Source organism: Oncorhynchus mykiss, chromosome 19 (assembly GCF_013265735.2).
Source record: "Oncorhynchus mykiss isolate Arlee chromosome 19, USDA_OmykA_1.1, whole genome shotgun sequence".
In the NCBI taxonomy this organism is placed as follows: Eukaryota; Metazoa; Chordata; class Actinopteri; order Salmoniformes; family Salmonidae; genus Oncorhynchus; species Oncorhynchus mykiss.
The window spans coordinates 40132847-40147589 of record NC_048583.1 but is presented as its reverse complement, the minus strand read 5'-3'; the positions used below and the strand labels follow the sequence as shown (position 1 = coordinate 40147589).

General features: G+C 42.0%; 1 protein-coding gene across 1 annotated transcript in view; it reads left to right on the top strand.

The window, feature by feature from the left end:
• kcnh5b (potassium voltage-gated channel, subfamily H (eag-related), member 5b) overlaps positions 1 to 14743 on the top strand; it is an 82553-nt gene that overhangs the window by 46679 nt on the left and 21131 nt on the right. Inside the window, exons 8-9 of the mRNA XM_021574250.2 lie at positions 9111 to 9310; positions 9668 to 9920. Of these exons, the coding sequence (XP_021429925.1) occupies positions 9111 to 9310; positions 9668 to 9920 (453 nt within the window). The remainder of the gene's footprint in view (positions 1 to 9110; positions 9311 to 9667; positions 9921 to 14743) is intronic.

The following is a 14743-nucleotide window of genomic DNA, read 5'->3' as shown; positions in this document are numbered from 1 at the left end:
TGTCAGAAATCACTATTAGATGAATGATCCACTTAGCTATCAGGAGCTGATAGGAGGGTGAGTTGTACACATTGTTATAACATGCATGTACACGTACACACTTACATTACATGCAATGCACATGTTAGCACCGACATACACTTTTGCAAACATTATGCTATTACTCATATACTGTATGCACATGAAAAGTTTATTTCCAAAATGTTATATCCAACCATTTTTTTTACTCTGTAATTTCTCATCAGAAATTAGAATTTTTTTATTAATGGATTTTTAATGTGTTATTTTGCAAAACACTGACTGTGATATGTGGTTAGCTCACCTAGCTATCTTAAGATGAATGCACTTACTGTAAGTAACTATGGATAAGAGAATCTGCTAAATTGCAAAAATGTAAAACGTAAATATTTGACATACAGATTTCATATTACTGTATTGACTTATATGACTGTATAAAACCTCTCAGTACTACTTATTTCTCTGAGAGTGAGGCGGATATACAGCATTTAGCAAAACAACATGATCATTTGTCTCTCTGAAATGAAATCTTCAAGTGATAGATTTGAAATAAATACATGTCTGTCATTGAACAACCCCATGCCATGATTCGATAGTGAAAAAGCACACCAATCTTTTTCATAATTATTCCTCACAAGTCCAAAAATGAACAGCTTGATTAAATAGTACCCGCAAAACACCAGTCTCAACATCAACAGTGAAGAGGCTGTTGATGCTGGCCTCCTAGGCAGAATTGCAAAGAAAAAGCCATATCTCAGACTGGACAATAAAAATAAAAAGATTAAGATGGGCAAAATAACACTGACACTGGACCGAGGAACTCTTCCTAGAAGGCCAGCATCTCAGAGTTGCCTCTTCACTGTTGACATTAGGACTGGTGATTTGCATGTACTATTTAATGAAGCTGCCAGTTGAGGACTTGTGAAGCGTCTGTTTCTCAAACTAGACACTCTAATGTACTTGTCCTCTTGCTCAGTTGTGCGCCATGGCCTCCCACTCTTCTTTCTATTCTGGTTAGAGCCAGTTTACACTGTTTTGTGACGGGAGTAGTACACAGCGTTGTACGAGATCTTCAGTTTCTTGGCAATTTCACGTGTGGAATAGCCTTCATTTCTCAGAACAAGAATAGACTGACGAGTTTCAGAAGAAAGTTATTTGTTTCTGGCCATTTTGAGACTGTAAATGAACCCACAAATGCTGATGCTCCAGATACTCAACTAGTCTAAAGAAAGCCAGTTTTATTGCACATCCATAATTGCAAAAGGGTTTTCTAATGATAAATTAGCCTTTTAAAATTATAAACTTGGATTTGCTAACACAACGCGCCATTAGAACACAGGAGTGATGGTTGAGGATACTGGGCCTCTGTACGCCTATGTACAGTGCCTTTCGAAAGTATTCGGCCCCCTTGAACTTTGCGACCTTTTGCCACATTTCAGGCTTCAAACATAAAGATATAAAACTGTATTTTTTTGTGAAGAATAAACAACAAGTGGGACACAATCATGAAGTGGAACGACATTTATTGGATATTTCAAACTTTTTTAGCAAATCAAAAACTGAAAAATTGGGCGTGCAAAATTATTCAGCCCCTTTACTTTCAGTGCAGCAAACTCTCTCCAGAAGTTCAGCGAGGATCTCTGAATGATCCAATGTTGACCTAAATGACTAATGATGATAAATACAATCCACCTGTGTGTAATCAAGTCTCTGTATAAATGCACCTGCACTGTGATAGTCTAAGAGGTCCGTTAAAAGCGCAGAGAGCATCATGAAGAACAAGGAACACACCAGGCAGGTCCGAGATACTGTTGTGAAGAAGTTTAAAGCCGGATTTGGATACAAAAAGATTTCCCAAGCTTTAAACATCCCAAGGAGCACTGTGCAAGCAATAATATTTAAATGGAAGGAGTATCAGACCACTGCAAATCTACCAAGACCTGGCCGTCCCTCTAAACTTTCAGCTCATACAAGGAGAAGACTGATCAGAGATGCAGCCAAGAGGCCCATGATCACTCTGGATGAACTGCAGAGATCTACAGCTGAGGTGGGAGACTCTGTCCATAGGACAACAATCAGTTGTATATTGCACAAATCTGGCCTTTATGGAAGAGTGGCAAGAAGAAAGCCATTTCTTAAAGATATCCATAAAAAGTGTTGTTTAAAGTTTGCCACAAGCCACCTGGGAGACACACCAAACATGTGGAAGAAGGTGCTCTGGTCAGATGAAACCAAAATTGAACTTTTTGGCAACAATGCAAAACATTATGTTTGGCGTAAAAGCAACACAGCTGAACACACCATCCCCACTGTCAAACATGGTGGTGGCAGCCTCATGGTTTGGGCCTGCTTTTCTTCAGCAGGGACAGGGAAGATTGTTAAAATTGATGGGAAGATGGATGGAGCCAAATACAGGACCATTCTGGAAGAAAACCTGATGTAGTCTGCAAAAGACCTGAGACTGGGACGGAGATTTGTATTCCAACAAGACAATGATCCAAAACATAAAGCAAAATCTACAATGGAATGGTTAAAAAATAAACATATCCAGGTGTTAGAATGGCCAAGTCAAAGTCCAGACCTGAATCCAATCGAGAATCTGTGGAAAGAACTGAAAACTGCTGTTCACAAATGCTCTCCATCCAACCTCACTGAGCTCGAGCTGTTTTGCAAGGAGGAATGGGAAAAAATGTCAGTCTCTCGATGTGCAAAACTGATAGAGACATACCCCAAGCGACTTACAGCTGTAATAGCAGCAAAAGGTGGCGCTACAAAGTATTAATTTAAGGGGGCTGAATTATTTTGCACGCCCAATTTTTCAGTTTTTGATTTGTTAAAAAAGTTTGAAATATCCAATAAATGTCGTTCCACTTCATGATTGTGTCCCACTTGTTGTTGATTCTTCACAAAAAAATACAGTTTTATATCTTTATGTTTGAAGCCTGAAATGTGGCAAAAGGTCGCAAAGTTCAAGGGGGCCGAATACTTTCGCAAGGCACTGTAGATATTCCATTAAAAATCAGCCGTTTTCAGCTACAATAGTCATTTACAACATTAACATTGTCTACACTGTATTTCTGATCAATTTGATGTTATTGTAAGGGACAAAAACATTACCTTTTCTTTCCAAAACAAGGACATTTCTAAGTGACCCCAAACATTTGAACGGTAGTGTACATAATTGCCTCTACATCATCTTGAATACATGCCAGTACAACTGTAAATGCACACACTTATATGCATTTGTCAGTTCATGCACACAGGCACATGCATACACACACATGCATGCACACACACACACATACAGTACAGTTGTGACTACATACGTTGTAGAGAAATTAAAGCACATTCCAACCTCACTGCTGTCTGTGTTTCTGTGATGTCGAGGTTTTATTATGAGAGGTAAATCAAAGACATGGATTATTAGTTGACCCTATCCCAGTCACTGGGAATTATGGGAATTACCTGAGCTCAGCTCGTCAGCAGGCGGATGGCAAGGGCGCTGGGCGGAAGGATGGAGTAAAGGACGGGTTCTGCCTGAGGAGCCTGCGCTTGATGGCCGAGTCTGTAAAACAGTAGAGACTTCTTCTCCCCAGTGAGTGAGAGAATGAGAGAGAGGAGACAAGAGAGGCAGAGCAGTGAACTAGAGAGCGGTTTTATTTGAGCAGAATCGCTTCGGCGGATGTAAAAGTGTATTGAAAACCATAACACATGATTGGGGTTGTGTAAGGATCAGGATTAATTCCATCAGTTGCAAAGAGGAAGCTTCAATATCTACTGTTTCTGTGCCATGATGTGGATGTTCAATCCAGATTGACATTTATTTTTCCCCCCAGTCCCCCTCCCCATTTGAGGACCCATTACCCAGTGATCAGCCCAGAGTCAGGCCTGAGAAACAGTGATGGGGCGTGGGTGGAGGAGGTCTGAGGGCGTTGACAGAGAAGCAGCTCGGAGTGTCTCTCCCCCTTGGGCTTTTTAGCTCCCATGCCCTGATTAATGGAAAGAGAGAGGGTTAGAGAGGGGGAAGAAGGACAGAGATTTCAAGGGACAGACACAGAAGCATAAAAATATACACAGTAGGTTGAAGAACAAGTGATGACAAAGAGAGAGAGAGAGGGAGCTGTATTGTCCTGCCTGCCCTGATCCATCCTGCAGTGGAATTGGAGAGCTTTGCTTTCTCTGGCTGCTCTGTCTGCAGGGCGATTAGTCTAATCCATAAAGGGGTGTCGTTCTCTGCTCTCTCTCTCTCTCTCTCTCTCTCTCTCTCCAGGAGTCCTCTAAACTGACTCATCCGGGTCACTGCTAATCCCACATCAAGTGGCCCAAATCAGGGGAGGCTCAGCCCAAAACCAGCTCCTTTACTTTGGAGGTGACTGCTGCCTCTGTGTCTGTATCCTGTGTGTGGGTGCCTGGCTGCTTCCATATCACGCGCGTGCAAGTGTGTGTGCACATGCATGTTCAGGTGTGCGAGAGTGTGTGTAGAGGTTCTGTGTGTGGTTGAGTGAGTTTGTTTAGATTCACATTATACAACGGATTCAGAAAGTATTCAGACCCCTTGACTTGTTCCACATATTGTTACGTTACAGCCGTATTCTAAAATGGATTCAATTGTTTTTTTCTCTCATCAATCTACACACAATATCCCATAATGACAAAGCATAGAATTGTTTAGCAAATGTATAAAAAAAAACATGTATGGCTCTCATGTGGACTGCTACAGGAAAGGAAGGCCCAGAGTCAACTCTGTTGCAGAGGATAATAAGTTCATTAGAGTTACCAGCCTCAGAAATTGCAACCCAAATAAATGCTTCATAGAGTTCAAGTACAAGACACATTTCAACATCAACTGTTCAGAGGAGACTGAGTGAATTAGGCCTTCGTGTTTGAATTGCTGCAAAGAAACCACTACTAAAACCAATAAGAAGAAGAGATTTTCTTGGGTCAAGAAACACGAGCAATTGACATTAGACTGGTGGAGATCTGTCCTTTGGTCAGATGAGTCCAAATTTGAGATTTTTGGTTCCAACCGCCGTGTCTTTGTGAGACGCAGAGTAGGTGAACGGATGATCTCCGCATGTGTGGTTCCCACCGTGAAACATGGAGGAAGAGGTGTTATGGTGTGGGGGTGCTTTGCTGGTGACACTGTCTGTGATTTATTTAGAATTCAAGGCACACTTAACCAGCATTGCTCCGACAGCATTCTGCAGCGATATACACAACTGTGGGAAGCATTGGGGTCAACATGGGCAGGCATCCCTGTGGAATGCTTTCAACACCTTGTAGAGACTGGCCCAAAGAATTAAGGCTGTTCTGAGGGCAAAAAGGGGGGTTGCAACTCAATATTAGAAAGGTGTCCTTAATGTTTTGTACACTCTGTGTATATATACATCGAAATCCCGATGTGGCCCTCGAGCCAAAAACTCTGTCCGGCCCTGAGTTAGAAGGTCTACTTCTCTGCTCTTGAGAGGAGCTGGCTACTGTACCTGTAGACTTTCAGCAATTGCGCTAATCTAACGATATGCTAATTAACATTATCTCCAAACTGCACACAGAGACATAAATATGGTCATTTGACTCTGGGTAAGTAGGAAAATGACCTAAATTTAAAAATCTCACAGTTTCCCTTTAATCCCCCTGGCATGGTGACCTTGCACTTTCTCTCTAAATGTTTGGGAATATTTCTAGCTGAGGTTTTGCGTCAGAGTTTAGGCTCTCCCTCCTTTTGGAACACAGCATGTAGACCGTGGTTGTGGGGACTTCCTCTATGACTCTTACATCGCAGGGTTAAGTAGGGGGTTCCACTGTCAATACGACCTGCCTCATTTGACATGTTGGCATGACAACGGGTCAGGGGGACTTAGCTCAAGTGTGTGAGTGTGCAAGGGTTATGCAAGTGCTTCGTAAAATAGTTGAACCTCTACTAAACAAAATCACCAGTCTTGCATTACAGTATTATGCAATCCTTAATCAGTAACTCATGAATACCAGTTTCATATTTGCACTCTCCATGCAAATTACCCAAGGGTTGTATCTGTACTGATTCTGACACCATTTCCATAATTATCACCGTTCTAATTGTCCCTGTGGGCTATCTCCCTGACTCATTCATTTGTGATTCTCATTTTCCATCGACCCAATCTTCCCATGTGAAAAGTCCTGAAACACGGGAAATCAATTTTTTATTCTAATTATTTCATTTCTCACAGCGATTTATGCAGGGCTGAACGGGTAGAGTCTGCAGTCTGACTTGCAGTGGGGGATAACTGAATCAAGCAGGTGCCAGGCGTGATGGATTGGACCTCTTAAGTGTAATTGCAGACAGTGTGAGTTGGGGTCTGGCTGCATGTGTCATGAACCTTTTATTCATGGTACTGATACAGGATGAACCCACTCACCTGCTCTTCTTTAAGGGTTCCTTTTATAAGGAGCTGTGAATAATGCCTTTAAGAAGTGGGATCCTTTAAAAGATGTCCTTCTCAGTTTACACAGCCTACAAAACCCCTCCCAGTCCCTCAGACACCTAACCTGACCCAGAGTTAAATGAAACCTGAATTAATGTCCATGTCTGTAATTACAGTATCTGATGCTACCAGTATGTAGCCTTTTGCACAGTAAAGCCATCAAATAAATGGGGTGTTTCAGCTTACGTTGCTAGTTTCCACTCGTTACAGTATATACCTGCTGGTGTGATCCGTGTGTGAGTGATGAGGGTGAGTGGTCACAGTGTTTACCTAGCCAGGTGGTTCTCTGAGTGGTCCTCCATGACTTCATTATGGTTCGCCCCTAAGCCTCTGAGGGAGACCCCCTATGGCCTTGTTACCTTCAACAGCAGACCCACAGGACTGGTTATATTTGTTTCGCAGCTCAATTCAATCCCCCAGGTGTGCTGCCACTGTTAAATTCTTCTCACAACACCCAGTGTGATTAGCACTCCTGCAACATTCATGCAACAAATACAGCAAGGTGGTCGCTCGTGGTCATCAGTCTGGTTATTATTTTAATCATGATCAATGAATGGAATTAAAGGATTGAATGAGGCGATTTATCTTTGTTCATAACATTTTATTTATTGGCAGTGTCTGTGTGTTCTAATGGAAATTCATCTCAAATTCCAAAAAAATTCAGTGAGAGAAAAATTTACATAACCATTTATGATATCAGTCATTGTTCAGTATGACTGATATTAATGACTGTTATGAAAAAGCGCTCTACTTTTGATGTGTTGTGTTATGAATGTTCCCCTCTCTGTATGTTTACTGTGCCAGTGTAACTAGTAAAGAGCAGATGTTCTACTATAGATCAGAACTCCCCCTCCCCCCTCGGGCTCTACAAAAGCCATTATCTTCTCTAAATAGCATCAAATTGACTATTAAGTTGATCTAATGAAAAAGAAACCCCACAATGTCAACGCTAAATAATATTTCTTCACTCAATGAGAATTCTGATGATAGAAATGATAGTTCCCAATTGGGGGTGAGAGTATGACTTATGCATGCTGCCTCTGCACATTGTTCAGTCAATTATTACTTAGAGACACTGCAAGAATGTTTACTTAGAAAGGGAAGGCCTGATACACAATTACACCTTGTCAAAATAGATTTACACGGTTGTCGTACTTTTGGAAAGAAAAGTAGTTTCAATTGACTGTTAGTGCCAGTGATTGGCTGCTTGACCATTGCGTCATAGATATTTATTGGACATTAATGTGTTGAGTTGTGGTTTTGGACCAGGCTCTGCAATGTGGTCTCAAGGCAATTCGTCTTATTCTGTTAATAAATCTGTGACACTCCATTTAGTATGATATTTATGTTACGTTAGGTTACATTATGAAATGAATAGTGGTCGTACAATATCATACGAATTAGAGAACGTATAGTATCATACGTCTTACCAGGGCGTACAATAGCATACGAATTGGATGATGTAAGTTATCGTTTTAATTTTTTTAATTGAACCTTTATTTAACTATGTTCGTAAGTTATCATACCTCTTAGAGGATGTATAGTTTTGGAGTCTTTCTCTGAGTCCAGGTTGCTTGTAACAACAAAGGTGAATTATGAGGATAATTTATGTGAAAGGTCAGGGGAACTAAAACGACAATGTAGCATGTTGGTGATTTGGGGTAGAATAAGGGTTAGGGGGAAGACTTAGCTAAAATGCTACAGTTGTCCCCGACGCAACTCGAACACGAAACCTTTGGATTGTTAGACGGTCGCAGATTACACCCACCCATCCTTTCCCAACCTCCCTACTTTCATTGCTGTCTAAAGTAACTAGACCATTGTTAGGTATCATATGTCTTAGAGGTGCTCAGAAATATGTCAATTATGTTTTGTTTGGCTCTGAGGCCAGGCTGGCAAGCGCAGAGCTAAGGCCATGCCCTCTGACTTGGTCTTTGACTTGAAGAGATAAGGTAGAATGTCAATGCTATCTTCAATTTGTGTTTTTGAGTTTCATTAACAAGTATCCAAATACCTGGATTTATTTCCAGAGGTATTTTAGATTTATAAACTAGACTTTTAATCTGAAACGTACAAGTTGGTATTGTCACCCTGCGGTCTGTTGACGTTGACTAAACAACACTGTCAGCAGTCGTTCACAGGTGCGTTGATGTCAGGTGTGAGGTGCAGCTGTTTGAATCTGTCTGCATTGAGAGGAGACTAGTTATTAATAATTCCACAGGGAAGGAAGGAATATGTGCCCTTCCTGCCTGCTGAATCATTCTCAACAGCCAGCCTGACACCCTCTTTTCTCTGGATCATGTGCCAGCGCGGATCCCTCCCCCATTGTAAAGTCTTTAAAGTTGTTATTTCTTGTCTTTTATTGTCTTTTTATTGGCTGGGAGAAGAAGACAGAACTATTTTTGGGTAAGGTCTCTATGGTAACAGTGAGCTAGGTTACAATCACAGCGTTGGAGGCTGTCAGTAAGTCTTGTGGAGCACTAGTGGTTCTGGAACTCTCCCTATTCTTTCTCTTATGGAGTACATGAACACCATTAAATACACAATCTGTCACCTGTCATTACCACTCACTTCAGCTCATTTCATTTTATGACAACTGTATTTGAAAGATAATTTCCCTTTTTTCTCCAGCTCTCCTGTACGCCACCATCTTTGGAAATGTGACCACCATCTTCCAGCAGATGTACGCCAATACCAACCGCTACCACGAGATGCTGAACAACGTGAGGGACTTCCTCAAGCTCTACCAGGTGCCCAATGGGCTGAGTGAGAGGGTGATGGACTACATTGTCTCTACATGGTCCATGTCCAAGGGCATCGACACTGAGAAGGTGAGCCATGCCCCTGAGCTTGGACCCAGGAGAGATAGGCCTAACAACACCAGGGCTGCCTGTGGTTACAGCACAGGAAGGATGGGATCTAACAACACCAGGGCTGGGGTTAGAGCATAGATGCAGTAGTAGTATGGTTATGAAATAACTGCAGAAGTCTTGTAGAACACATTGGATTCTAATGAATGGGACTACACAATACTGCAATGGCTCAGTACAATGGTGAAACCCATACTATACCACAAGAATTTCGCTACACTCTCAATAACATCTGCTAAATCAAATACGATTTGATTTGAAAGTAATACAAACAACCTGAAAGCCTGATGGACAGGTGTCTGTCTGTCCACTCTCTAGGTGCTGTCTATCTGTCCTAAAGACATGCGGGCAGACATCTGTGTTCACCTGAACCGGAAGGTGTTCAATGAGCACCCTGCGTTCCGCCTGGCAAGTGACGGCTGCCTGCGTTCTCTAGCCGGGGAGTTCCAGACCATCCACTGCGCCCCTGGAGACCTCATCTTCCATGCTGGGGAGAGCGTCGACACACTCTGCTTTGTGGTGTCAGGGTCACTGGAGGTCATCCAGGACGATGAGGTCATCGCTATCCTAGGTGAGCAGCAAAATGCATCATGGCAACTTTATCTAGTTTCCACACCAACTTAATGGTGAGTTCTTGTGTTTGTCTGTGGATTAGTGGTGTGCGGGTCAGCTGTTTGTTCACCCGCAACAGCCTGCAATTGCTAATAACTCCGCAACCACCAACTTCAATGTGAAAATCTGAGATCCGCACCCAACCTTAACCCTTAAATATAGAAAATGCACTATATGCTACAGTCAAAGACTGCAGAACGATTTTTTGACAGGGTGTGCAGGATTTAGCTTTGCCTTATTTAGATATGTTTCTGCTTATAATGTCTATAGTTAGATACATGCAGTGGCGATTTTAGCATGTAAATCTTGGTGGGGCAAACTATAAAAAATGCATGCCAGCAAAGCCACAACACAACACTAAACAATACATTAATTGCACTATAACGGTGACAAACGGGGTCCGCAAACTGTTAGGGCCTACATAAAGCTGTCCCAACAGCAGTCCTATCACCTTACCACTGCTACACTTGGCTTTCAGCGGAGCCTTGTCTGGCAGTGAAACAGTTCATTCAGTCTCATTTACTGCATAAAAAAAAAACATAGCTGATATGGCTGACTTGCTTAAAAAAATGTGGTTTCTACTGACAATTGAGATGTACACACTATGGCATAAGGGGACGACGAGCGGATAAGAAGGAATCAGTCATTCCGATTAAGACATTAATGAGCGAGCTAGGACGGCCATAGTCAATATAACTATTTGTTCATCACTTTTAAAATGTACACCGACAGAATTCAGAACATGGGCCATTCTTACAGTGTTCTCCCTGTACACCAAGTCAGAACCGTAGGATAAATAAAGGGGGCAAATAAGTAGACGACGAAAGCTCTCTACAATATTCGATGATTACATTTCTCTAAAACAGGCTATAGGCTACATGTGCACCACCAAGTCAGAACAGTAGGTGAAATTAAGAGCTGAAAAGGGACCAAATTATTAGGGTGAGGAACATGGGCTACTAACAGCTTACTACACAACATACTGTACACTTAGTATTACTTTCTTTGCTACAGCATATATATCTCCCTGGCATATTACAGAATGTATGCAGCAGCATACAATACTTTTTTGGACTCACCTTGTTGTGCTGTGCTCACTTGAACCAAAACATGGCACGGCGGTTCCTCGTGGGCAAATTTTGTCTTCAAACTTTGTAATCAAAGTCTGCCATTTTCTGGATTTATGGTGCTTTGAATAAAACTGGGAACTCTGAAAAAACAAGGTTGAATCATGATAGCGTCAGTGATCTTCAGGTCGGAGCTCTAGAAAGAGGCCCGAGTTCCGGACTTGCAATTCCGAGTTGGATGACCGTTCAAAACGTATTTTTTTCAAGTCTTGAACTCACTGTCTTGAACTCACTGAAGTTAGTTGTTTTGAGCGTGGCAGAAGTCATGCTGGATTGACAGCATGGCCAATGTTAAATGTTGATCCATTTAAGCTTGGAAAAGATACCCTTAAAACTAGTCTTGGGACCACACACCCACTCCACTGAATAACATCCACTGATTCCTTCCAAACCTCTCATTGTTGAATTTGCGATTTCCAACTTGTGTGTAATGTTTATATCCAATGTCCGATGAGCATTGATACGTTTTATCTATCATTTCTCTTCATTATTTCTCTTCATATGACAAGGATTAAACGTAATTTGCCAGTAGATTGTCGACTTGATTCATGATGATGACTGCTAGCTTGCTAGTTAAGATTTTGAAAGTATGATGTTGACATGATAAGTGCAATCAATGCTAATGTGATTTGACATACTAGAGAACATTAACCAATCACAGCACAACTAGAGAACATTACCAACCTACACTCCTGTATTTTCTGCTGGCTGCCTCACCACCACATAAATCGCTGAGCTAGGCTGAAACATCTGGATTTTGGAGATGCCTTATTCAAGAAAGCAAAAAAGAGACCAAGTTTGTATGCGGCTTTATTTACTCAATTATTATATATATATTTTTTTTTACGTTACCCCAACGTGGGGCTCAAAACAGGTGGGGCAGTGGTCGACACTGGACACATGTAGCTTCTCTTTTGTCATTATATGTTGCACTATAAGAATAAATAAAACCTTGCTCAACAGAATATTGTAATAGATCGATAGAATGACTGCTTCACACTAGGTGACTTCGGTAAAGTTTTTTTCTGTCATCTTCCGCGGAGCAAAGATGTTTAGGTACTGGGGAGAAAATACAATAAAGCAATAACAAACGGGAAAGATTTTCTGTACAAAGGAACAAGAAAGCTGTGAAAACGACCGGATGTGTTCCGATAAGATTTCAGTTTGGCTTCGATACATATTTTATATGGTCAGCTTCTATCAGCTTTTATGATGCTTTTATGATGAATACAGCACCTCTACAGATCATAGAGGAGAAATTTGGAGTTTGCCAAAAAACAGTAGGTTATATTCTAGTTAATCAATGTTCAGATTTCAGTTTCTATTTAAATAGTAGGCTACAGTTTCCTTGACATGCCATAGGCCTATTTGAAGTCTTGTGACTGTCGATTTGTATAGTTTCTCACATTCATCACACAATAACATAGCCGGCACTGCTATTATCTTTTTTTTTACCACTTCACCAAATATTTTCCAAGCATGCATTTTTTGGCCTTCCTTTCTCTTCATTTTTAACTCTCATTTCGCGGCTTTTGTCTTGAATTTAAGTTCGACAATGTAATTTTTGCCTCCGTGATTGATGTTAACTTTTTATGCCAGTTCCCAAAAGTATGCAATTTGGCGCGGGTACAGTTAGACCCTAAAGTTTAGGCTTATGCACTAATACCAGATAACCTAAAATAATGAAATAAAAAAGTCAATGTAAACTATATAAATTACGCAATAATTATGCATTAATGGATTTTTTAATGGTATTGTTTCTCTTAATTCAACTCGTACGCCCGTCACCCGCCCTTCAGCCACACAATATTTAATGACACTAAACTCGTCCACCCCGCGATAACCGCAGGGACTGTCACTATTGTGGATGATGTTGTTTCTGGGGTTTGGCTGATGCCTTGTCAACTCAAACAGCAACAAAAAAATACACATATGCAATAGAAAGGGCGAAAGATAAAGACAGAGTTGGAGACCAGCAGAGCAGGCTGTAGTGCCAGCGGGTGTTTTCGGAGGCTATTTTATTGCTTTTATACATTAACTTCATTAGGAGCTAGAGTAGGGCTGTAGTTAGAGCTTCATAAAAAGTATATTAGCCACAGATGAATTGCCGCACAACATGGAGGACATTAATCAGCAGCTCAAATGGACACCGACGTGAGGCGTCTGTCTTGCCACCACAGGTGGTCCCGGGATCACATTTACAGACTTCGTAGGGGGCATGGATGGTTTGGGGGGGGGGGGGGGGGGGGGGGCATGCCTGGTGCTACTGTGATGATTTAGAGCAGATCGACAATGCAGGAGACCCACGGTGGAGGAGCCGTGGGGGGGCGCAGCACGAGAGGAAGGAGGCACATTAGTGTAACATCCTTCTGAGAGCATTAACTCTCTGCACAATGGTAGTCTGTACATTTGTTCTATCATGTTTAATATTGTTAATGGTAAGTTATGAGCACTACTCATCTGTCACGCCTAATTTTGTACCAGATATGTTGCTATTCACCCTGCTCAATTCCACTTTACTGTAGGTATGTGATTCTAGTCATAGACTGGTTGCAAAACTAGACAATACTATGGTGGCAGGGTTAGCTGACTGCTGTATGTCTCGTGGGCAAACAGTGAACACCTCCCTTTAGCCTAGGCCAACTCTGCCTGCCTCCACCTGGAGGTAAGAGGTGCAAACAGGCAAGAGGAATAGCTAGGGCTCATAGCCGACGGGGGAGAGAGACCGAGACAGAGCGAGACAGAAAGAGAGACCCCTCTGATTTCCCCTGGCAATCACTAAGCTAACTCTTAGCTGTGGATCCTTTCTCTCTTCTTCATTAGCAGCCCACTAGCAGAGGAGAGGAGCTGCCTGCAACACTCCCACTGTAACAAGCCTATACTTGGACAACCTGCAGAGTCACACACCTTTAATAATCCATTCCACTGGCCACAGGGTTACAGCAACTTTCCATCAAACAATATTCCATCGGCCTTATCAGTTTATGATTTTCTCCTCTGTCTTGGATTAGTTGTGTTTCACGAAACGACGATTGGACTAATTTTGCAATCTATTATTCATGCTGCTTTATGAGAAAGGGAATTTTACTGGGGAAAATTATTCACACAGCAATATGTTCTGGCCCAGTGAACTGATTGGATATGCAGTAAACTGAAGGAGATGAGACTGTATCAGTCCACGTCAGCACTGTGCCTTAGTCTCAGAAATCTGCTAGCTTACATGGAGCTATAGTTGTCACCATGACCACCATTGATCACACAAACATGAAACACTGAATTCACTCCCATCCACCTCCACAAAGGATGGTTGTAGTGTGAGAGTAGTGTTGCATTGATCTCCAACCACAGACAGTAAGACACCTCTTCTCAGGTTGATGCTGACCTCTAATTCCTCTAGAGCCACCAGGCTGATCTCTCTGACCTTCTCCATATCGGCTCCAATAATTGGTGGCGTGCTGTGCCTCTAAGGGGGGGGCTTCCAGCACCGAGCACATCCAGCACCGAGCATCCAGCACCGCAGGACTCTTTAGTTGGATGGTTTCTCAGACCCAATTTCTCAGACCCAAATGGTACAGGAGAGACAAGATTGACACATCCTGTCTGTGTTGTGGTTCTGATGTTTGGGTTCTCTCTGCTGTATGGTAGACTGGTTGGA